At 44.3% G+C, this 26,036-nt stretch overlaps 1 protein-coding gene across 2 annotated transcripts in view; it reads left to right on the top strand.

Moving 5' to 3' along the window:
• LOC120061446 (guanine nucleotide-binding protein G(i) subunit alpha-2-like) overlaps positions 1 to 26,036 on the top strand; it is a 108,581-nt gene that overhangs the window by 69,651 nt on the left and 12,894 nt on the right. For both annotated transcript variants that reach the window (XM_039011260.1, XM_039011267.1), the window contains 3 exons: positions 14,962 to 15,004; positions 16,945 to 17,086; positions 21,498 to 21,658. In XM_039011260.1, coding sequence (XP_038867188.1) covers positions 14,962 to 15,004; positions 16,945 to 17,086; positions 21,498 to 21,658 — 346 coding nt within the window. The remainder of the gene's footprint in view (positions 1 to 14,961; positions 15,005 to 16,944; positions 17,087 to 21,497; positions 21,659 to 26,036) is intronic.

Below are 26,036 nucleotides of genomic sequence, written 5' to 3'. Positions count from 1 at the left end.
GGTATTCTCTCAACCAGCTTCATGAGGAATGCTTTTCCAACAGTCTTGAAGGAGGAGTTCCCACATATGCTGAGCACTTGTTGGCTGTTTTCCCTTCACTCCAACTGATCCCAAACCATCTCAAATGGGTTGAGGTTGTGTGATTTGTGGAGGCCAGATCATCTGATGCAGTACTCCATCACCCTCCCTCTTGGTCAAATATATTCTGATTTGTTGAATTTTTGGGGGGGTAACTACATGATTCCATATGTTATTTCATAATTTTGATGTCTTCACTCTTATTCTACAATGTATAAAATGGTAAAAAGGTTAACAAATACAGTATAAATGTCCTATACCTAACAGTATGAGTGCAGCAAAACAACCAGCTTATATTTAGTATATTGGATAATTTTGAAAACTTGTTTATCCTGATCACAGAAAAGCATGATTAAAATCAGCATTAAGAAATGCCTCTGTTCTCCAAGTATTGTTCTCTTTTTCTCTCAGTAGTACAGTGCATGTGTAAATAATCCACTTCATCCATGTTTTGTACTTTCATTTATTCTTTGTTTAAACATGTGATCCCACTGATTATAAAAATGAAAAAAACCTTCAGAATGGAGATCTGTACCAAGACCGACACAATCAACAGCTGCTGGAGTGCTTGTACTGCATACAGTTACATTTAGATTATAGTGCTGCTTCTAACTTCTAGAGTGGTTTTTACAGACATAGATTAAATCCAGTCCAGGACCAAAAATATATATTTTTAGTCCAGGACTAGGCTTAATCTGTGTCTGGGAATCTGGCCCAAAGTCATCTCATTGAGCTCCATGTTCAAGACTGGTAAATTACTAACTGCTACTGTGCTTAGACCTTGTCATCTTCTATATGTTCTGTCCACCTCTGTGTCTGCCACTAAGTGATGCAGAGTGACTTGGCGAGGTTGCTTTGATAATCACAGATGAAGACAGTCAGGGGATGTGACTGAGGGGATGTGAGGTGGCAGTGGCCTAAATGACAATCAACAGTAGTGTCCCTGTGCTCTGTGCCAGCACGAGACCCATCACTGCTTCCTTTGTCCCCCTCTCAGTTCTACCAGGAGAGAGAGACACACAGAGCCAACACCAACATCCTGCCATGGAAAGCACAGATACTCAACCATGGCATCATTTGAATTTTGGAGGATATAGGATGGCGACACAATGGCAAGTGGAACTGCATCCATCCCCCTGTTGGGGACAGATGAGAGAAAGCAGTTGATGATGATGATGTAAAGCACCACTATAAATCCTCTTGGCATAGTCGGACAAAGGGGAAGAGATGCTATGGCAAAGAGGAAGCACACCACTTAACTCCGAACGGCTGGCCACACCAACCACAAAGCTCCGGGTTACATATATACAGGGTGGCAAGTAGACACATTGTTGGATGTGATAAACAGCTGTAGTAGTACATACAGGTGTTGTATACAAAGTCTTTGAAAAACACTGCTTAGAGCCGAGTGGTGCAGCGGTCTAAGGCACTGCATCTCAGTGCTGGAGGCATCACTACAGATGCCCTGGTTCGAATCCAGGCTGTATTACAACCGGCCGTGATTGGGAGTCCCATAGGGCGGCGTACAATTGGCCCAGTGTCGTCTGGGTTTGGACGGTGTAGGCGTCATCGTAAATAAGAATTTGTTCTTAACTGACTTGCCTAGTTAAAGGTAAAAAAAAATAGAGCTTGAGGAAGGTCAGCATCGATACAATACTTTTCCTCAGAACCATTTGTCTGTGTTAGCTCCTGATAAGTTTACTAGACTGAACAGACAAGCAGGACAGGCAGTGTCTCCTTGAAACTACTGTACAACACTGCCATTATTCCTTGTTTCAGCAAATCTGGCAGGTAGCCTAGCGGTTAAAGTGAGTAACTGAAAAGCAGACGAGGTGAAAACTCTGTCGATCTGCCGTTGAGCAAGGCACTTGACCCTAATTGCTGCAGGGTCGCTGTCAATAAGGGCTAATCCCTGGCCGTGACCCCACTCTCCAATGGTGTCTCAGGGGGACTGGTATATGCAAAAAATACATTTAACACCACACAACCTATTCATATAGAGTATAGTGCTGTGTCACACTAAACAACAGAGGCCAGAGAGCTGTATTAGTGGTAATGAATGCGACCAGTCACAGCACAGGGGTAGTGAAGGCGATGTGGAGGTGTTCAGCTCCGATTGTCACCACCCTCTAATCATGCAGCAGAACTAGCTACACGCTAACACACGAACCGACATATAGGCATTATTCAGGGTGCTGGTGATATGCTAGGCTAATACACCCACAGGCATAGCCTAGTATAAAAGGCTTCATTCACAAGCAGTGCCAAGTGAGGAGGCAACCGAGGGTTCAACCCAGTTTGCTACAGAGTTCTGTACAGACAACTAATGACTTATCAGCTCCTCTCCTGCTGACTCGGATCACAGCCATCTTTCCAACTCTCTGCTATATCAATGGCATAGCTGGGCAATCTGTCTATTTTAGGTAGACTTTCCATGATCCCAAAACATCCCCCTTTGCTGAAAGATCTGAACAACTCAATCACTGTCTCGCTGCCTCTGGAAGTAAAAATATTTTCCTAGACATATTGTTGGATGTGATATCCTGACTGCTCTTGACCAGCACAAAAATATCCTGTGGCGTACGGCATTAGCATCCAATAGCCCCCGCAATATGCAACTTTTCAGGGAAGTTAGGAACCAATATACACAGGCAGTTAGGAAAGAAAAGGCTAGCATTTTGAAAAATACATTTTCATCCTGCAGCACAAACTCCCAAAAGTTCTGGAAGACTGTAAAGTCCATGGAGAATAAGAGCATCTCCTCCCAGCTGCCCACTGCACTGAGGCTAGGAAACACTGTCACCACCGATAAATCCACAATAATTGAGAATTTCAATAAGTATTTTTCTACGGCTGGCCATGCTTTCCACCTGGCCACCCCTCCCCTGGTCAACAGCCCTGCACCCTCCCCCACAGCAACTTGCCCAAGCCTCCCCCATTTCTCATTCACCCAAATCCAGATAGCTGATGTTCTGAAAGAGCTGCAAAATCTGGACCCCTACTAATCAGCCGGGCTAGACAATCTGGACCCTCTCTTTCTAAAATGATCTGCCGAAATTGTTGCAACCCCAATTACTAGCCTGTTCAACCTCTTTCGTATCATCTGAGATCCCCAAAGATTGGAAAGCTGCTGCGGTCATCCCCCTTTTCAAAGGGGGAGATACTCTAGACCCAAACTGCTACAGACCTATATCCATCCTGCCCTGCCTTTCTAAGGTCTTTGAAAGCCAAGTTAACCTGATCACCGACTATTTCGAATCCCACCGTACCTTCTCCACTATGCAATCTGGTTTCCGAGCTGGTCATGGGTGCACCTCAGCCACGCTCAAGGTCCTAAACGATATCATAATAACCGCTATCGATAAGAGACAATACTGTGCAGCTGTATTCATCGACCTGGCCAAGGCTTTCGACTCTGTCAATCACCACATTCTTATCGGCAGACTCAACCGCCTTGGTTTCTCAAATGATTGCCTCGCTTGGTTCACCAACTACTTCTCAGATAGAGTTCAGTATGTCAAATCGGAGGGCCTGTTGTCCGGATCTCTGGCAGTCTTTATGGGGTGCCACAGGGTTCAATTCTTGGGCCGACTCTTTCTCTCTGTATACAACAATGATGTTGCTCTTTCTGCTGGTGATTCTCTAATCCACCTCTACGAACACGACAACTTTCTGTATACTTCTGGCCCTCCTTTGGACACTGTGTAAACTAACCTCCAGACAAGCTTCAATGATATACAGTTCTCCTTCCGTGGCCTCCAACTGCTCTTAAATGCAAGTAAAACTAAATGCATGCTCTTCAACGGATCACTGTCCGCACCTGCCAGCCCGTACAGCATCACTACTCTAGATGGTTCTGACATAGAATATGTGGACAATTACAAATACCTAGGTGTCTGGTTAGACTAACTCTCCTTCCAGACTCACATTAAGCATCTCCAGTTCAAAATTAAATCTAGATTCGGCTTCCTATTTCGCAACAAAGAATCCTTCACTCATGCTGCCAAACATACCCTTGTAAAACTGACTATCCTGCCGATCCTTGACTTCGATGTCATTTACAAAATAGCCTCACACTCTACTCAACAAATTGGATGCAGTCTGTCAGTGCCATCCGTTTTGTCACCAAAGCCCCATATACTACCCACCACTGCGACCTGTATGCTCTTGTTGGCTGGCCCTCGCGTCATATTAGTCGCCAAACCCACTGGCTCCAGGTCATCATATAAGTCTTTGCTAGGTAAAGCCCCGCCTTCTCAGCTCACTGGTCACCATAGCAGCACCCACCCGTAGCATGCGCTCCAGCAGGTATATTTCACTGGTCACCCCCAAAGCCAATTCCTCCTTTGGCCGCCTTTCCTTCCAGTTCTCTGCTGCCAATGACTGGAACGAATTGCAAAAATCACTGAAGCTGGAGACTTGTATCTCCCTCACTAACTTTAAGCACCAGCTGTCAGAGCATCTCACAGATCACTGCACCTGTACATAGCCCATCTGTAAATAGCCCATCCAACTACCTCATCCCCATACTGTTATATATTTTTTTTGCTCCTCTGCACCCCCGTATCTCTACTTGCACATTCATCTTCTGCACATCTCACTCCAGTGTTTAAATTGCTAAATTGTAATTATTTTGTCGCTATATCCTATTTATTGCCTTACCTCCCTTATCTTACCTCATTTGCACACACTGTACATAGACTATTTTTTTATATTGTGTTATTGTCTGTATGTTTGTTTATTCCATGTGTAACTCTGTTGTTGTTTGTGTCACTTTGCTTTATCTTGGCCAGGTCGCAGTTGTAAATGAGAACTTGTTCTGAACTAGCCTACCTGGTAAAGGTGAAATAATAAAATGAACAGCTGTAGTAGTACATGCAGGTTCTGTATACAAAGTCTTTGAAAAACACTGCTTAGAGCTTGAGGGTCAGCGTCGATATAATACTTTTCCTCTACCATTTGTCTGTGTTAGCTCTTGATAAGTTCACTAGACTGAACAGACAAGCAGGACAGACAGTGTCTCCTTGGAACGACTGGCCTTGAAACTACAACACTGCTATTATTCCTTGTTTCAACAAACCTGTGAATTGATTTGTATTTATTAGGGATCCCCAGCTGCTCTTTCTGGGGTCCAAACACATTAAGGCACTTACATTAAATATATGACAAAAGATTAAACCGTACATCACTCACCACATCCACACTCACTTTACTGAATTCAAAGTACAGTGCTTGTCTTTCATCATTTGGTCAATTATACTTGGATGTGTATTTTCAGCGTTTGTTGCTGGCATGTCATGCCTACATTTGCTAATCTTGCCAATTAAAAAATAATTAAAGTAATTGGCAATATCTTTGGGTTTTGTGATGAATGAGCCATCTGACTCAATGAATGATGGAGCCGAGTTTGCCCAAAATGTCATTTAAGGTGCTCCAAAGCTTTTACTATCATTCTTCTATATAATTTATTTTTGTTTCATAGTATAGTTTGTTCTTTTTATTTAGATTAGTCACATGATTTCTCAATTTGCAGTACGTTTGCCAATATGTTGTGCTGCCAGACTCATTTGCCATACCTTTTGCCTCATCCCTCTCAACCATACAATTTTTCAATTGAAGTGCTGTTGAACAGATCAATGCCTTCTATTATTAAAACTCTTAGCATTTACCTATTGTTAGAAACTTTGTGGATATGGACGTTCTGAAATGAATCCAACGCTGGATGACAGCAACTGGCTGTTACCAATACCGGCAGTCACTTGGCAATACCGGCAGTCACTTGGCAATACCGGCAGTCACTTGGCAATACCGGCAGTCACTTGGCAATACCGGAAACCTGTTAACAGTAGTGAACCACAGGATGGCAACACAAGTGGCCATGTTTTTCTTGTCTTATACTCTAGCTACAGTTGCTCTTATAATATAATCCTCATTTACCAAGACCTGAGCCCTCATCAGCCCTGCTGTTTTCTCGGTCCACGGCCAATTACTGTTATGCAGGCTCCTCAGAGCCCTAATAAAGCACAGAGCATTAATCAATAAGTCCCACGTAGGCCTATAATAAGGGCCACAGCCTCTCCTTAACCACCTAGTGTATGCATTTTAATTAATGAGAGCCTGCTCCCTCCCTTGGGTCAAATATAGAGATATTTTTTATGTCTTCCTCTACCTCAGGGATCAATAGTTTCTCCCCTTATGCTGTTTGTGTTGTAGCTCTGTGGGCTGGGTGCTCAGAGGGGACATGTGTGCTATCAGGAACCTCACAATATAAACAGCTCCTTTGTACGGCCAGCTCTGGTTCCTCTCCTGAGACATGGAGTCCCATGTGTTTTTTGCAAAAGATACAATATGGATTTGCCCACCAGGACAGGTGAGTTAAGTGTGCGTGTGAGCTTGTCTGTTTTTGTTTCTTTGTCTGTTGCTGTGTGGTGGGTGTGTTATTGTGTCTGTATTGTACCCATGTTCTCTAGAACAGCTCCCAGCTCCTCAACTCCTTGGAACTGTGCATTAGTGAGCTGCCGCTCTCCCTTGCTGCTGTGATAATGTCAGTGCTCCGTGTTGTTTTCGCTCTACCCTTCATAGACCTGGCTCTGTACTGCTGCAGCTGGGTCTCATTTACTCCAGTGGGCACCCTGGCACAGCCACCTCTGGCACATTCTCCTATATGTTGTTTGTGGTCCCTGCCTCTGCTCCAGTCCTCCCTCTCCTCCCCTGTGAGTCCACACTGGGCCTGATTTGATAATGAGGCAATTTCCTGGGTCTTGGCAGGGGAGGAGAGGGAGGACTGGAGCAGAGGCAAGGAGCACAACCAACTTATAGGAGCCTGTGCCAGGGTGCCCACTGGAGTAAAGGAGACCCCCCCCCCCCCCCCCCCCCCCCCTTCTGCCCGCATCAGACGAATGACCTCCCCTTACACACACACACACACACACACACATACTCCTCTCCACACATACTCCTCTCGATCCTTTTTGTTTAATCAATGAGGGGGACGTGAGGTAAGTGTGACGGACATTCAAATCCTCGCTAATCTCATTCAGCTGCGCTGGCCCTTTTCCCTTGCACCCTCTTTTTCCCTCTTTCACGCTTTTTGGAAAATGCCCTCCCTACTCAGCTTTAGTCAATGGATGCGACCACAACTATCTCCTCCATTGAATGGTTGCTTGGCAGCGGGCAGTATTTATTTTCCTCATATACCTGAAATCTCCTGGTATAGCTGTACAGTGTTTCCTCTGTCACATCGGTGCGGCTGGCTTCCGGGTTAAGCGAGCAGTGTGTCAAGGAGTGCGGCTTGGCGGGGTCCTTGTGCGGCTTGGCGGGGTCCTAGTGTGGCTTGTGTGCCTCCTCATGGTCCCGGATCTGTAGTGACGCCTCTAGCACTGGGATGCAGTGCCTTAGACCGCTGCGCCACTCGGGAGGCCAATAGGAAGTTTTTAGCGAGGTGAATGAAGGTGTAGCCAGCACCGACGCAACCGTATACATTTTTCTACTCTCACAGCCAAGTCAAAGGGTCACTAAGGTGACTAAATGGTCGCAGTCTGGTGCCCTGCCTTGTAGGCTTTTCACTTTTCATTTTACTTGAAATAAAAAAGGCCTCCATCTTCGCAATCAACCGTAACCTAGGCCAAGGCAACTCTCGCTTTCTCTCTCTCTCCTCAGCAGCAGGGCAGCCCCGGACAATTTGGGCTTCTACAATTTATCGGCTTTTTATTTATTTTATCGGCCGAAAACCGTTGATTACCAGCTAAATGAAACCCTGGTGTGTGTGTCCAGGCTGTCACTGTAGGGTTCTGCTAGTCCATAGGGAAATTAGCCACAGATATGAGGGGGCAGGACAGTGTGTGGAGCAATAATAACCACAGGATCAGTGTTACAGAAACCTACAGAGAACAACCACTGTCTCCCCATACCGCTTTTATTACAGTAGAGGGACGCTCTCAATGGCCCTATATCCACTCATCCTCTCAATGGCCCTATATCCACTCATCCTCTCAATGGCCCTATATCCACTCATCCTCTCAATGGCCCTATATCCACTCATCCTCTCAATGGCCCTATATCCACTCATCCTCTCAATGGCCCTAAATCCACTCATCCTCTCAATGGCCCTATATCCTCTCAATGGCCCTATATCCTCTCAATGGCCCTATATCCTCTCAATGGCCCTATACCCTCTCAATGGCCCTATACCCTCTCAATGGCCCTATACCCTCTCAATGGCCCTATACCCTCTCAATGGCCCTATATCCACTCATACACTCATCCTCTCAATGGCCCTATATCCACTCATACACTCATCCTCCAATCTGAGTCACGCTATAAGGCAGGAAGACTAAATCAGTCTCCTCGTAATAACTTCCCTCTGCACAGCTTTCATCTGCCCAACAACCGGCCAGCCATCATATTACTGCTTTTATTCAAAGGCTGATGTGTTGAAAGAGACCGTCAGGACCTAGGCTCAGATTGTTTTATCCTTGTAGAGTGAAAGTGAATAAGTAAAAGTGGTTATAGTTAGAATGTGATTAAGGCTGTTTGTTTCGTTAGAGAGAGTAGTCCCTATTGGGGCTGACCCTGGCCTTCCTCCAGCTGGAGGGGAGGGCGAGAGAAGCTCTGAGAGTCCGTGCTGATAGAAGCCTGGGGCAGCGTTTGAATTGTTTTTTTTGTGTGTTTGTTTGTATTTATTAGGGATCCCCATTAGCTGCTGCCAAGGTACGGAGAGCTTTGAATTCCATGAAGTCATTGTGGAAGAGGTGAAAAAATGATTGTTGTCTATCAACAATGACAAGCCACCGGGGTCTGACAATCTGGATGCCAAACCCCTGTGGCTTGTTATTGTTAATAGACAACAATCATTTTGTTCACCTCTTCCACGCTGACTTTACAGAATTCAAAAAGACCTGTTCTAGTTGAAAAAGCAAATGGCACCAGGCTTCCATACGTTTATGTGGCTCCACTTGTAGTCTGAATGGCTTTGGTCAAGTGTGTGTCTGTATACGTGTGTTTGCACTAGTCTCATGTATGCTTGCGTTTATGTGCATGTGCTTGCACACATGCTTGTGTATGACTGTACTGCAAGAGGGCATGCAAATGTGTGCTGTGAACATCATAGTGGTCTTTTGCAGGTTGGCAGGTACATGAAATATTAAAGCTCTCCAGTGCATTGCTGGTTTGTACACTGTGTGTGTGTGTGCTGACTGAGGGTGCATTTATTAATGCAGGAGAATGGCTCAGCAGCAGTGCAGTATGATAACACACGTGTGTGTGTGTGTGTAGGAAGTACCTCAAGCTTCACCAGTGAGTCAGTTTATATTGTGGTTAACTGGTCATTCCCCATAGGCAATTTGGCTGTTTTTTCCATTTAAACAAGTAAGGCAGCAAAAACGTTGATTGTTTCTGCACAGTGTTGGAGAGTAGTGCTCTTTATGGGGATGCATTGTACTGCTTTTCAAAGTAACCTTCACATAGCTCAGGGGTCAAATAATAGATAGAAGGCACACCTTTTTAGAGTGCAGTCTAACACGCACACACACACACACGAGGTATCCGTCTAGAGGAGATAAGTGTGTGTACAGTTAATATCTTCTCTCTTGTTGCCATAAACCTCTGTGTCGTACTCTTCCTGTCATTACATCTCATAATGTCCTCAGCTTCACTGGACAAACTCCAAATGTCTATTGACAATCAACAACATGATGCGGCGGAGAGAGACAGCGTGAGAGAAAGAAAGAGGGGGAGATCCAGCGGAGGAAATGGGTGTATGTGGTGAGAGAGAGGCCTACAGTAGAGTTCAGTCACATCACGCCACTGTGCTAACAGCTCTATGAACTCTCCGGGAGTGTATTTGCAGCTTGGCTCTATGTGGTCACTGGACATATATACCTGTATCTGTAGCACTCTCTCTAGGGGCTCTGGTGGCGTGCTCTGTCTGCTAGGAGGAATATCCTGGAGGACAGGGATCATCAGCTAGATTCAGCCGCTCGACGATTTGGTTTCTTGAGCGGATGGTCAGGATGGCGGAGCAAATTGACCTCGAAGCCCAAACAAATATATCTGTCTGAAAGTCATTTCAAACCATGCTTACATTTGTGTATGTTATCAATTATATCTCTCTATTATACGTGGGAATACTTTGGAACATATTTGCAAAGTGTAAATCACAAAAATGCTTTGGGGAACCCTGCTATAGGAAAATCAACATTGAAATCTGTTGATCTCAGTACCGCCCTGATGATTTCTAGAACGCAAACACATTCTAACTGTTCTGATTGGTCCTAGAAACAGAAGGGTTGCGCCAGAACATACATGGCTAAAGCAGCGTTTTGAAAAGTGGCTAAAGTGGCGCTTTGCTACTCTTATTGGTTAGAGATCATCCAATCGCTGATTTACTTTTGTACAACACACATCATTTAGACGTCACCACAAAGGACTTCACCGATGGCAGTCTGAAGTGTCCTAGAGTATGTAGCGAACCTAGAGCAGCGGAAGAATTCAGTTTGAGTCGTCAGGCAAACCGAACACAGGCTCACACATCAAAATCAAATCAAATGTATTTATATAGCCCTTCTTACATCAGTTGATATCTCAGTGCTGTACGGAAACCCAGCCTAAAACCCCAAACAGCAAGCAATGCAGGTGTAGAAGCACGGTCTCATTTAATTTCTTTATGATGTGCTGTTGCTTCAACCTCACCATGCACTTGAGCAAATATGAATCCATATAGAGTGCATGTGCACACACCCACTCACAGATGCTCAAGGGTGCATACACACACACGCACACACTCACACACACGCACTTTCCACTGTGTCTCTGAGTCACTTCCTTCTGAGTTCCCTCTCGCTCAAGACTTGGAGCCTGAGATGCATCTCCTCTTCTCCTCCCTTGTCTTCATTTGAGCTCATCAGTTCAGCCCACATACTGGAGCAGATGAGTGAATGCTTCATTGCAGGGTGATTTGCTCACTGCGGTATGCTGAGAGTGGCCTCTAAGAATGAGAAATAGAGTAGAGCATGTCTCCTAGATTGGCCAGTTAGTCTGAAACTCTCCATTTAAAACCAGTCTGTAATTTGCTGCTCTGTGTTCTGTATTCACATCACTGTTGTGATGGAAGGTAGAATGTCAGTGGCTCATATTGTAGGTGGAAGAATATGGTTGCTGTTTGTGGATCATTTACATGCGCTGTGTGACCAGTTAACTCAGTGCTACTGTTCTCTTCCTGCCAGCTTGTCCAGACAGCCAACTACATTACAGTGGAAAATACCCTAATGCGTTTCCTGTGGCGCCTGATCTAAGTCTTGCTTAAGGCTACGTGATGTATGATGGAGGCAGGGCTGGCCACACTATCACTCCTGAACAGCCTGCCCCCTCCTCTCTTCTTCTCCAGTCACAAGTCAAATAGCATGAAGGCAGTAGGTTGACAGCTGCCAGTAAAATGCATCTCCTCTTCCTCTACCCTTGGGGCCTTATGTATAAACCGTGTGGACATACAAAATAAACTCAAGTATGCGTGCGCCACTTCGACGTGAGAATGTGTTCATGTGTACTCTGGAGCGGTGGAAACATGTTCTCTGGAGTGATGAATCACTCTTCACCATCTGGCAGTCCGACGGAAGAATCTGGGTTTGGAGGATGCCTGCCCGAATACATAGTGCCAACTGTAAAATTTGGTGGATGAGGATTAATGGTCTGGGGCTGTTTTTCATGGTTCGGGCTAGGCCCCTTATTTCCAGTGAAGGGAAATCTTAATGCTTCAGCATACAATGACATTGTATACAGTTCTGTGATTTCAACTCCGTGGCAACAGTTTGGGGAAGGCCCTTTCCTGTTTCAGCATGACAATGCCCCCGTGCACAAAGCGAGATCCATATAGAAATGGTTTGTTGAGATCAGTGTGGAAAGCCCTGACCTCAACCCCATTGAATACCTTTGGGATGAATTGGAACACCGACTGCGAGCCAGGCCAAATTGCCCAACATCAGTGTCCAACCTCACTAATGATTTTTGTGGCTGCTGCGGGGACTTGCTTCCATTCAATGTTCCAACATCTAGTGGAAAAGCCTTCCCAGAAGAGTGGAGGCTGTTTATAGCAGCAAAGAGGGGACCAACTCCATATTAATGCCCATGATTTTGGAATGAGACGTTCAAGCAGGTGTCCAAATACTTTTGGACGTGTAGTGTAGCTCACGCCAGTGTTCCAAGACAGAGAGAGATCCGTGGCAGATGAGCTCACCTCACCACCGGCCGGACTGCAAAAATAAATATGGGAGCCGATAAGAACAGGAATATCCTGTTTGTGAAAGCACTCAGACGTTTTCACTCAAGGCTAATGATGATAAAGTGCCTTGCCTCAGCGGCTGTGGGGAGGGAAGGTTACAACATGACAGCGTCCCTCTGAAGTTTAGACACAGGAAGTGCTGTTGGCACAGGAGTTATGAAACTCAGTGAAACCCTATGAGTGAGTGACTCACTCACTGAGTGGAGAGGGGGCCTGACGATACGATATCATAATACTTAGGTGCCGATATGTTTTGCGATTCTCACGATTCTATATGCATTGTGATTTGATACTGCGATTTGGTTTCGGTTTGATGTTCAAACATAATGATCACTATACGTCTGCTACAGAGTGACGAGACATCATGAAAAAAGTTAGTTTTAATCAGTCATGTATTTTAAAAGTGCTGAAAACATTTTGTTGCACAATTTTTTTAAATGAATATGAAGAACAAGCTATAGGATGAAAAATACCAGCGTTTTGGCACAGGTACAGATGACTAGCGCTACCTAGCAAAATAAAAATTATAGATTTTTCAGTATATAAACATAACATGCAACAATTTCTTAGATTTTACTGAGTTACAGTTCATATAAGGAAATCAGTTAATTGAAATAAATAAGGCCTTAATCGATGGATTTCACATGAGTGGGAATACAGATATGCATCTGTTGGTCACAGAACTTTTTAAAAAATACATTAGGGGCATGGATCAGAAAACCAGTCAGTATCTGGTGAGACCACCATTTGCTTCATGCAGCACGACACATCTCCTTCGCATAAAGTTGATCAGGCTGTTGACTGTGGCCTGTGAAATGTTGTCCCATTCCACTTCAATGGTGTCAGCACAAGGTGCACCTATGTAATGTTCATGCTGTTTAATTAGCTTCTTGATATTCCACACTTGTCAGGTGGATGGATTATCTTGGCAAAGGAGATATGCTCACTAACAGGGATGTAAACAAATTTGTGCACAAAATCTGAAATAAGCTTTGGTGCGTGTGGAACATTACTGAGATTTTATTTCAGCTCATGACACATTGGACCAACAATTTACATATTGTGTTTATATTTTAGTGTGTGCGCATGTACACATACACATACAGTGAAGACATCAAAACTCTGAAATAACACGTATGAAATCATGTAGTAACCAAAAAGTGTTAAACAAATCAAAATGTTTTAGTTTCCTCAAAGTAGCCACCTTTTGCCTTGATGACAGCTTTTCACACTCTTGGCATTCTCTCAACCAGCTTCATGAGGAATGCTTTTCCAACAGTCTTGAAGGAGGAGTTCCCACATATGCTGAGCACTTGTTGGCTGCTTGTCTGTCATTCTGCAGTCCAACTCATCCCAAACCATCTCAATTGGGTTGAGGCCAGGTCATCTGATGCAGCACTCCATCACTCTCCTTGGTCAAATAGCCCTTACACAGCCTGGAGGTGTGTTGGGTCATTGTTCTGTTGAAAAACAAATGATAGTCCCACTAAGCGCAAACCAGATGGGAGGGCGTAACGCTGCAGAATGCTGTGGTAGCCTTGAATTCTAAATAAATCAGTGTCACCAGCAAAGCACCATCACACCAGCACCTCCATGCTTCACGATGGGAACCACACATGTGGAGATCATCCGTTCACCTTACTCTGCGTCTCACAAAGACACGGCGGTTGGAACCAGGAATCGCAAATTTGGACTTGTCAGATCAAAAGACAGATTTCCAACTCTGGGTCTTCCTTTCCTGTGGCGGTCCTCATGAGAGCCAGTTTCATCATAGCACTTGATGGTTTTTGCGACTGCACTTGAGGAAACTGTCAAAGGTCTTGAAATGTTCCATATTGACTGACCTTCATGTCTTTAAGTAATGATGGACTGTTGTTTCTCTTTGCTTATTTGAGCTGTTCTTGCCATAATATGGACTTGGTCTTCTATCAAATAGGGCTATCTTCTGAATAGCACAACTGATTGGCTCAAACACATTAAGAAGGAAAGAAATTCCACATGGACTCTTAACAAGGCACACCTTGTCACATGCATTCCAGGTGATAAAGCTTGTGGAGAGAATACCAAGAGTGTGCAAAGCTGTCATCAAGGCAAAGGGTGGCTACTTTTTTGGTTACTTTTTTGATTACCACATGATTCCATATGTCATTTCATAGTTTTGATGTCTTCACTACTATTCTACAATGTAGAAAACAGTCAACAACAAAAAACTTGAATGAGTTGGTGTGTCCAAACTTTTGACTCAAATCGAAACTGAGTCAAATATCGATTTTATAATGCCATCCCAAAATAATATTGCGACATGTAACCATTGATTTTCTTCCCCATCTCCACTTGGAGGCAAAGCGACACTACCTTTTATACTCTGTATACACTACTGTAGATTGACATGCCTGTTAAGCTGCAACTTGAAAGGGAGCGCCTGGCAGGCAGATTCACTCGGCGAAAGGAAGAGGGAGAGATCAATTGCAATGTTGAGTCCTGATGAGGAGGGATGGTGGGGTACTCAGGAGTCCAGATGTGACGTGGCTTCACTTGGCTGCCTGTTTACATTTATCCACTAATGGGAGCATATTTTTAACCCCTGCCTTTTTTTGTTCTGTGTGCAGGTGCTGGAGAGTCGGGGAAGAGCACTATTGTGAAACAGATGAAGTAAGTAGAGCTGCCTGCCTGGCTTCCTGACTCCTCATTGTTTTAGTTGTTTTGCTGCTGTTCCCGTCAAGCATGAGCAATTAACCCAATATCGTAACCAGACTCTGTCATTATCAACACAAGCAGACCGGGACAGTACATTCTTAAGCTAGTTTCCTGGAATTCTCTATGTATCTTTCTCCCAGAGTCCATGCCCTCATGCTATAATCTATACAGAACATTCTACTTCCTATACCTACAGTCTGAAGCCTGTTTCTTTCTCAGCCGTTACATTCGTATAGGTTAGAGGCCTCCCCGGGAATGGACAGCCGTGTACGCACACAGACGCAGGCAGGCAGGCAGCAGTATCTTCCCCCACACATCAGCAGATAAATACCTATGGACTCTGAGTTTTTCTCACCATTATTAAGGCATTAACTCCCTGCTAACTGATATTCCAAGCAGACAGTAGAGTATGCAGCTTAAGTCTACGCTTTACAGGATGCTCCCTATTAGACAGGCTGGATCATTTAGAACATATAGAGAGGATACAGGTTAATAGCCTGGTAGCAGATCTGGACCTGTATGTCCTGTAGCACATCACTACTTGATGTTTGTTATCATGCCAAACTGTCTGGGTGTATTATAATACCCCCTTCACCTGTCCTTGACCCATGCAGGTTTTTACAGGAGCAGCTCTGGGGTCACCGTTGTCTCTGTATAGTGCCGCAATCTCACAAGTGAACACACACTTTAACCCTCAATTCCTCTCACGGACATTCATGAACACATACACAGACGTCACTGCCTGGAATACCGAAGCGCACACACCTACTGTCCCCACACATGCAAACAGATCCATGCAAGCACACACAATGATCCTTTATATATATATATATACAGTCACACTCTTCACTCGACACACACACCAAGTGTTGTAATAGTTGTGTAAACACTTTGTTAAAACAGTCCTGATGAAATCTCTTTCTACATTGCCCCTTAGAAAGTACTTTATTTTGACTTGAAAATGATTATAGTTGTGTTATGTTTAAATAACTTCAGGGCTCCACTTACAAGGAAAAGTCTTCAAGATTTACTCGGAATTTAAACATTTTACTACGATTTCAGGATATAAATCTGCCGTGGTTCTCCTTGACTATTATCATTTTTAATTTGCAATATCATCCAGTTCTTGGAAAATGTCTGTCTCTGCATGACATCTAATGAGATGTTTTTGGGAATTACATTTTTGTTAAATTGAACATGACTTTACACAACTAAATCTCCCTGGCCTACATCCTTCCTCCCAGCCAGCATGGCTCTAAGATAGGATTGCCTGTATTTGTTTCAATTGAACTTGAGAAGAAACACTTCTGTGGGCTCATTCTGTAAGTCTGTTTTGGCCTTCTTCCTAGTGGGCTCCCTTGCATTATAATGAGGTTCGATTGAGAACGCCTCACAGCCAATCAGCATCCATCTGGCATTCGCAGTGCCTCTCACTCTCCCAGAAGGCATTATTGTGAATAGACAGAAAATATATTTGTTTCATGCATAGCCTAGGGGCTCCTCTCTTGGCCTGGCCACTTTTTCACTGTCAACATATTTTTCGTTCTTCCTCCATACTGTAGTCAATATTTGTTTCAGTTGTAGTGTTCTCCAGCTGCCTGGCTCTCAGCAGAGACCTGAACTGTCTCCCAAGCCTCAAACCAGTAATGTCTGTCTGGACTTAAGCATGCATAGTACCGTAATCTGTATAATACAACCAATTATTAATATGCTAACTGTGCCTTCTGATGGACAAACATGGAGATGTTAACACTGACATTGAGTGTTATTGAGAAAGATATCGATTTTTAGTGACACCTGGGCTGTTATATTTAAGAGCTGCGCTTGCGTGTGCAAGTGTGTCTGTACATGTGTTTGAGTGACCCAACTCGCTCTCTTTTTCCTGTGCCTGTCAGGATCATCCATGAGGATGGCTACTCAGAAGAGGAGTGTAAGCAGTACAGAGCTGTGGTCTACAGCAACACAATTCAGTCCATCATGGCCATCATCAAGGCCATGGCCAACCTCAAGATCGACTACGAAGACGCAGCCAGAGCGGTAACGCCCGCACACACACACACACACACACACACACACACACACACACACACACACACACACACACACACACACACAGTGTCTGAGTCTATCCACCAGAGCTGCCACTGTTCTCTCTTCATACACCCTACTGCTGCTCCAAAGGTCAGCCAGACCTTGAACTGCTCCCACTCTTCTCAGAACACCAATTTCTCCACTCTGTCCCTCTTATCAAATTAAAGTTTGTTGGTCGCTACACGTATTTGCAGATGTCGCAGGTGCAGCGAAATGCTTGTGTTTCTAGCTCCAACAGTGCAGTAATCATTTTTTAAACAGAGCAATATGCACATAATCCAGAAAGAAATACAGTACCAGTCAAAAGTTTGAAAATACCTACTCGTTCAAGGGTTTTTCTTTATTTTTACTATGTTCTACATTGTAGAATAATAGTGACGCCATCAAAACTATGAAATGACATATGCAATCATGTAGTAACCAAAAAAGTAACCAAATAGTAGCCACCCTTTGCCTTGATGACAGCTTTGCACACTCTTGGCATTTTCTCAACCAGCTTCACCTGGAATGCTTTTCCAACCGTCTTGAAGGAGTTCCCACATATGCTGAGCACTTGTTAGCTGCTTTTCCTTCGCTCTGCTGTCCAACTCATCCCAAACCATCTCAATTGGGTTGAGGTCAGGTGATTTGTGGAGGCCAGGTCATCTGAAGCAGCACTCCATCACTCACCCTCTTGGTCAAAAAGCCCTTACACAGCCTGGAGCTGTGTTGGGTCATTGTCCTGTTGGAAAACAATATATGCAGATTTTCAGCAGCAGGGACTAGGAGACTAGTCAGGATTGATGAACAGAGCAATGTACAGAAGGATCCTTGATGAAAACCTGCTCCAGAGCGCTCAAGACCTCAGACTGGGGCGACAGTTTCGCTTCCAACAGGATAACAACCCTAAGCACACAGCCAATACCTGTTTTTGCTTTGTCATTATGGGGGTATTGTGTGTAGATTGATGAGGGGGAAAACTTTTTAATCTTTTTTAAAAAATCCATTTTGGAGCAGAATGTAGCCTAGTGGTTAGATCATTGGGAAAGTAACCGAAAGGTTGCTAGATCGAATCTCCGAGCTGACAAGGTAAAAATCTGTCATTCTGCCCCTGAACAAGGCAGTTAACCCACTGTTCCTAGGCCGTCATTGTAAATAGGAATTTGTTCTTAACTGACTTGCCTAGTTAAATAAAAAATAGAAAGAGGCTATATATGTCTGTGTGTATATATAATTGTGTGTATGGACAGTATATGAATAAAAAGTTGTGTACAACAGTGGTTATATCGGATGAGCCATGACTAGAAAACAGTATATACATATAAAGTGGGTAAAACAATATGTAAACATTATTAAAGTGACCAGTGTTCAGTGGCCTATGTGTATATATGGCAAAGCAGTCTCTAAGGTGCAGGGTAACCGGCTAGTAACAGTGACTAAAGTTCAGGGACAGGGTACTGGGCGGAGGCCTGCTAGTGTTGACGGTTTAACTGTCTGATGGCCTGGAGATGTTTATCAGTCTCTCGGTTCCAGCTTTGATGCACATGTACTAGTCTCTAGTCCAGCTCTAGTCTGTCTGAAGTGAGACCGGGGAAATGATCTGGCTCATATATCTCTCCTTCCTGGAGTGCTAAGTACCAATAGCCCCTAGACAGTTGAGAGTTTTGAGTAGTATAGCGTCCCAGAATGTTGTTTGAGTGAGTGCCATAGTGATGTTCCATGTTTACTCAGTCCTGCTGCCCATGTATGTGTCATTAGATTAGAGAGACCACTGCTGAGCTGCCTGTCTGGCCAGTGGGCACTACTGAGAGATGACACAGCAATACAAAAGAATCCATGTGTTCTTAGTGAGAGACAATTCAGTCATGCCCCCTATGTTTCTCCAATTATGATTTACACATCCTCTCTATGCAGATAGGAATCTTATGGAAGATGTGCCTGTCCTTTTTATTACCAAACTATCAGAAGTTCTAATAGCAGAGCAATTTGTCCACTCTAAAATGTCCAGTATTTGATTTAATCAAGTGTTGAGATAAAGACCTTATTGTGTACTACTTGCCAGTACCACTTGCGAGTGGAAATGAGGTATGGAGAGAGCAGGGTGTTCCCCCACTCTTATGTGTCAGAGTTGGTTTATTAGAGGTAGCTAGCGCTGCAAGACATATTACTGCTACAAATCTATGCAAGTCTGGCAGTGTGTCTTGAATTAATTTACCATCTTCAATACATTTCTCTCCTCCAACCCCATAACCACAGCTGCCTAGAGAGCCTCAAATAGCCTGTTTCACAGATTTAAGTCAAATAGACAGATTTTTCACATAGCCTGAGGGGATGCGATCAACAGAGAACGATGTTTTACAAGTCCTCACAAGTCTCTACTCTAACGTGAATGAGGGAGAGGTAGGTGGTACATTAAAGTCATCTTGTTTATGTAGTTTTATATAATGAGTTGCCAATGTTTGAGTCCTAAATATGTCATTAGTGACAGTAAATGGTGACGCGAAAGAGAGATCAGAGCCAGTACACTGTCACATCCACTGATAGAAGACTGTCCCCTCAGGCCCTCGTTTACATAACACACTCCCTTCTCTCGCCATATTACTGAACCTGATCAACATATTGAGTTCAGAATGATGATGTAAATATTCTTGTACAAAGAGCTTTGTGGATTATTCTGTTCTACAAGCAGAGTCATGTATTTAGATGTATGGCTCTAGATTGAATGACGCTTGCAGAGGAAGTGCTCACTCATGTAGCTTGAACTGTTCCAATATCTGGACTGAGGGACGTTGCTTAAGATTGCTTTGTGAAGGAATATATTTGGATTTATTATAGTAAGTGTTGCCATACCTTTTTTAAAATTTCATTTAGGTGAATAGTTGCTCCGTCTGTGAAGATAGTATGTTGATAAAGAGCTTTACATTGTATGGGTTAACGCATCTCATTCACTACCAATGTGCAGCACCCACACTGAAATGGAGTAGGAATGGGCTGTAGGCTTATTTCCTGTCTCAGACCCATCTGTAAGCGCACACATACACACACACACACTACAGCTTGCTCATCTATTCCTGCTCACTGTGAGTGTGTAGTGCTGGAGGGGACAGGGCTCTCTCGCTAGTCCCCCACTGCAGTGTACTTTTATATCAGCTGTATTCACTACTGCAGCGGCTCTTCAGGGGAATCTGTAAGATGGTGTGCTATTTAAAATGTAATGGTGTCTTACTCTCTCGGGCCTGATAGTTTGGTTTACTACATGTTCTTTAGATTGCCTGTTAAAAGTCGTTGACTTAACGTAACAACCCGTATCTGCCTTAGTTTTGATTTTACCCACTTAGTGTTCCGAAATTCCAGGAACTTTCCCCAAATCCCCAGGTTTTCCAGAAGTCCCTGTTGGAGGAATCATGTAATCCAGAGGGAATAAGCAGAAAAAACACACTTTTTTCTTTCTCTCACTGTGCACACCTTAAGGGCCCTCGAAGGGAGGAAGTGGGCTCAAATGTCATACTTTTGACACGTTATTGTACATCGTCCTTCAGTCCCCATAAAACTCCTCTATCACATACTTAAGTTACAATACACTCACTCAAGGTCACACTCCATTTCCTGTGACCCACTTTAGAGAGGCCTAGAGATCACCTGGTGTGAGGAGTTGTTTTGATTCCTCTTCTTATCACTCCCCTTCACTTATTAACCAGTCCTGTTGCTGGCAGAGGGCTGGACTGGGTTAGACTGGGCAGACCGGTTAACCAGTTGTGTGGAGCTCAGGCGCACACACCTCTCTTCCCAGTCATACAGCTTCAGGAGGCTGGAGTTTTCCCTGGAAAGCATCGAGCCACAGGGGGAGGGTCAAGAGGGATGTGGGAGCTGTGTAATCAGCCCTTTTCATGCTCTCTGTGTGTGTGTGTGAGCGCGTTTTTACGTGTGTTTGTGCGTGCGTAGGCCAATGCTAGGGGAAAGCCCTCCACCCCATTGTGTGTGTAAATCATGGCTGAGACCTGGCTGTCTAATATAGGTATTATTACCTGTGTCCACCCTGTTAAAATGGACCCTTCTATAGGGGTGCTCTGCCCTGTGGTTACTCTTTATGGCTGGTTGGAACACGTGTGTGTGTGTGCACAGAGAGCTATGAGTCAGTGAGGACAGTCTCTCCAGTGAAATTGGATGATTACTGTGTTTAATGGTTCTTCAGTTTGTAGTTCAGACTGTCTGATTTGTCTCCTTCAGTCTTATTGACCTTGTGAGACCTGGGCCCGGTTTCCCAAAGCATCTTAATCTTCTGTTAACTGTCTGTTACCACTGCCATGTTTATTAATGTTGATTAGATACGATGTCTGACTCATTTCTAACCCTGTGTCTGTCTGTCTCCCCCCTCCAGGATGATGCCCGCCAGCTGTTTGCCCTGTCGGGGGCTGCTGAGGAGCAGGGCATCCTGCCAGATGACCTGTCCAATGCCATGCACCGGCTGTGGGCCGACGGAGGGGTGCAGGGCTGCTTCACCCGCGCCCGCGAGTACCAGCTCAACGACTCTGCTGCCTAGTGAGTAACGACCACCACCACTCTGCTCACTTGGCTACATACCTGAGCCAGGCTCATAGTCTACTTTGTCACTGGCCTCATCTCCCTGTCACTGCTGGGTCTCTATCTATCTATGATCGCACACCTTTTTGAGTTGTGTTTAAATAGGCCGAACTGTGATATTACTGGATTTACCTTCTGAATCTGAGGGCAAAGAGTTTTGGAGAAGCAGCACAGTAAGTCTGCAGATTCTGATACTGATGGCTTCACAGCACAGTGACCCCCTAACTCCCCCCATCCCTCCCTCAGTCTCCCATCGATATCATAAGGGGATTAAAAGATCAAGGCAGCGTGCGCAACGTGTTGTCGCTTCGTTGAGAAACCAATTGCTTTTCAAATGGGGGTTAGCACAGCTCTGAACTTCCAGGAATGTTCCCATGCCTAATTTCCCTCGAATCAATTTCTGAAGAGAGGACCAGTTCCTGAGATAATAGATTGGATCAATCCACTTTGATGATGGAAGTAAAGAAAGAACCAACATGTTTAGAAACTGATGACTCATGTTTGTTTAGAGAGCAGTTTAGAGAACAGTGTGTACCTTAACTGTAATGTGGTCATTTTTTTAGCACTTGCCTAGTCCCCTGCACAGTACCCTGCCCTCCAATATGTTTTATATGTTGTTGTCAGCCACCCATGCTAGTAGAGCTGTCCTGTCCCGTCCCGTCATGTCCTGTCCCGCTGTGTGTGGGAACGTCCCTGAATAGCAGTAAGAACTCTGAAGACAGTGTGTTTTCACAGTGACTACTCACATACTGTATGCAGTCACTCCCCCTCTCCCACTTTCCCTCACTCCTTCTCCCTCTCTGCTTGTCACGAGGCATCAGGAAAATGTAGCTTTGAATGAGGAAGTCTCTGGGGTTTCCAGGGTTTGCCTGGCTAGTTACAGGCCATGTTATGCCTGGTAGAGGCTTTTAGACGAGGGCTATTAAAATCCTGGCTCCATGTCCACAGTACTGCTGCTTTTCTCTTCTACTGTACCAGACTCTTAATTGATGTCATTGATTGGCCAGAGAGACCACTCACCTGGTGTTCCCGGCCTGAGTCAGTCCCTGAAACCAGCAGTGCGATTTACCTCTGGGCCCAGATTTGCATGGCAATGCTTTAGAAGTTGTCTATGCTCTTGTTCTCACAGTGATCAGTCAACAGGTGCCACAGTGTAAAGCTACAGTATGCTAGTGTCCCAGCATAGTCCTTTATAGATACTCCCTTTGTACTTATTCCTCTATGTAGAACAACAACACGTATCATGTCACTTCCCGTATGGGTTTAGTCATGCTGCTGTGTGACCACAGCACAGCATAGCCGGCCTGTAATACCAGCAACTATATGCCCTCACTGGAGCCTCTCCACAGAGCCACTCCTTCACTGAGGCCTTTAACTGAGGAGTCGTTCCATGTCATATCAGATTGTTCTGAAATTGTTTCTGTAGTTCGAAAAACAGGTAAGATTGGCATTCCTGAAACATTATTTTGTTTGAATGTAATTTTCTCAGGGAAATTAAGCTAATTGATTGCACCCAAATTGGCCATTTTAATTTATAGGATTCAGATAAAATCTGATAAATCTAGTACCCGACATCCATTTTGGACCAAACTTCTTCATACCGTTGTAAGAATATTTAGAAGATAAATGCACAACACAGAGGACGAGAGTACTAAAGGTCAAGAGGGCTAAAAGTCAAGAGGTACTAATGATCAATGGAAATAGTGTTTTTTCTGTAATAGGGGATTAATGATCTATGGGTCAGAGACATGGGAGGAATTTCAGTCTGGGATGCATAGCTACATTGCAAGCTCTCATTGGTTCAAATTGTTTATACATTGTGCCTGAAGTAGGGTACTTGTTGTTTGGCCTTTGGCCCAGTTTTATTGCAAGGAATTCTAATTGGTCAACCACAGGCTAGGGCTGGGTTATAGAACTACATCCTGTCCATTTGTTCTGTGGAGAGAATCACTGTGGATAGAATCAGAGGAGAGAATCACTGAGGACAGGGGAGAATGAACATCTACCTCTCAGTATAACATCTATGATTTGTCTTTTTTGAATAAACCTATTTTTCTCCCCCTGCTTTGCTTTGGGGTCTGTTATTGAAGAGGACCATCAACTGCTAACACCATTGAGTAAGACATGAGGAATCTCCCAAAAATATCAAAGCCACCCAATAGACCTCCACACCCCATTACAATCCCACCCCAACAACCAGTATATAGTAACAGTTCTCTAAGTAGTATGAAGCTGCGGCTTGGAGTATTGCTTCTCCATACTATGTAATGTATTCCCTGTGAATCTGGAGATGTTTTTTTCCCCTGTTCAGAGAAATTAGGTAATTGAAGTTGTTTGCATTATTAACCATGAAGTAGTGTGAAAATACCAGGTTCTGACCGCTAGATGCCACTGACACTCTTTTATCCATTTTGCTGGTCTCTTGTATTTATTGAATAGATCACCAACATTTTCTTTTCAACTTTGGATAGAAAGCCAATAGGTTTAGGTTATGATGAAAATAAATTGTGTAGTCATCCTCACAATTCAAGCCAGTCCTCCATGAAAGCAAATCAGTTTGTCATTCTTTTACACTTGGTCTGTGTCCAGGAAATTGAATCTTTGTGTGTGATTTATTCCCTTAAAAAAATATTTTGCGACCCAATTACGGTCTTGTCTCATCGCTGCAACTCCCCAACGGGCTCGGGAAAGGCGTAGGTCGGGTCATGCGTCTTCCGAAACATGACCTGCCTAACCGCTCTTCTTAACAACTGCCAGCGGCACCAATGTGTTGGAGGAAACAGTGTTCAACTGATGACCGAAGTCAGCCTGCAGGCGCCCGGCCCGCCACAAGCAGTCGCTAGAACGCGATGAGCCAAGTAAAGCCCCCCGGCCAAACCCTCCCCTAACGAAATAATGTTTCAGGAATGCTAATCATATCTGTTACTAACTACAGGAATGATTTCAGAACCATCTGAGATGGTGGGTGTCAATCCTCTTTCTTGTGCTTTTTGAGGTGGAACGACCCTGCGTCAAGGTCATGCTCCGTCTGTTTAATGTAGTGCTATGGTGATAGTCTACTGAAGAAAAAACGCACAGTAATGCTGCAAGGCTCTCTGTGCTGCTGCCGTGTGGTGTAGGTGAGAGGCCCTTATCACCAGGGCACACAGGGCCCTTCATTCTCTCTATATGGAAATGTAGAGAACACAATACATCCCCTATTCCTGTTACACTCACCGTCCATGTGCCTGGAATACCACTTGTTCATGTATTCCCACCTGCAGCAGAGAGTGCTGTATTTGTTCTCAAGGCAGTCCATTAGACACAAGGCCTATTGGTGAGATTGCGTAGCGCCAAGGAAATGGGCTCTAAAAGGCATGACAGGATGGTGTTTCACAAAATGATTGCCTGGCAGCCAACTAAATATTGAACGAGTCGCAGGAGCGATATTGATCTCACCCACTTTTGTATTACGAAGTCAAATACAATTTTTTTTAATTCTCTCTCGCCCTACTCTTATTAAAGCTCTGGCTTTCTGGTAAGCGTTTTGTTGCGATGGCCCCTGAGATTTTGGGGAGGAGGTGGCAGTGACGAGGATTTATGTTATTTCATCAGGGCTCTCCAGAGCACTGTGACTGCTGTACTTAGATCCTTATTGTGTGCTCCAACAATATCAGCCTCCATACTGTCATCTATCTCAGAGCACTGGGAGATTCCCTATCAGCTCTCAGCTACACCTCTCAGCAGGCTAGAATCAGCTCTACAGCTCCACTACTGTAACTCACCTGCTCTCCAATGGTCAAATCCCAGTGCAAATTAATCTAAGTATATAGCTGATAACCACACATGTTTAACCAGTGCGTGGAGGAGTTGGGTTTGTAAATTGTAACTGTAAGCCCACAGGATTCAATTAAGCTCTGGATACTAGTATCCTCTCAAATCTCAAATCAAGGAATGTTTCAATATGTGAATCGCAGACAACTAAGGAGGCCTTTCTCTGTGGGGCATGCGGTTTGAAGAACTCTAATCAGAGACAGCGGTTTGAAGAACTCTAATCAGAGACAGCGGTTTGAAGAACTCTCATCAGAGACAGCGGTTTGAAGAACTCTCATCAGAGACAGCGGTTTGAAGAACTCTCATCAGAGACAGCGGTTTGAAGAACTCTCATCAGAGACAGCGGTTTGAAGAACTCTCATCAGAGACAGCGGTTTGAAGAACTCTCATCAGAGACAGCGGTTTGAAGAACTCTCATCAGAGACAGCGGTTTGAAGAACTCTCATCAGAGACAGCGGTTTGAAGAACTCTCATCAGAGACAGCGGTTTGAAGAACTCTCATCAGAGACAGCGGTTTGAAGAA

The sequence above is a fragment of the Salvelinus namaycush genome, chromosome 2 (assembly GCF_016432855.1).
Source record: "Salvelinus namaycush isolate Seneca chromosome 2, SaNama_1.0, whole genome shotgun sequence".
Classification (NCBI taxonomy): Eukaryota; Metazoa; Chordata; class Actinopteri; order Salmoniformes; family Salmonidae; genus Salvelinus; species Salvelinus namaycush.
Note: the sequence above shows the minus strand (reverse complement) of the source record. Positions and strands in the feature narration are given on the sequence as shown.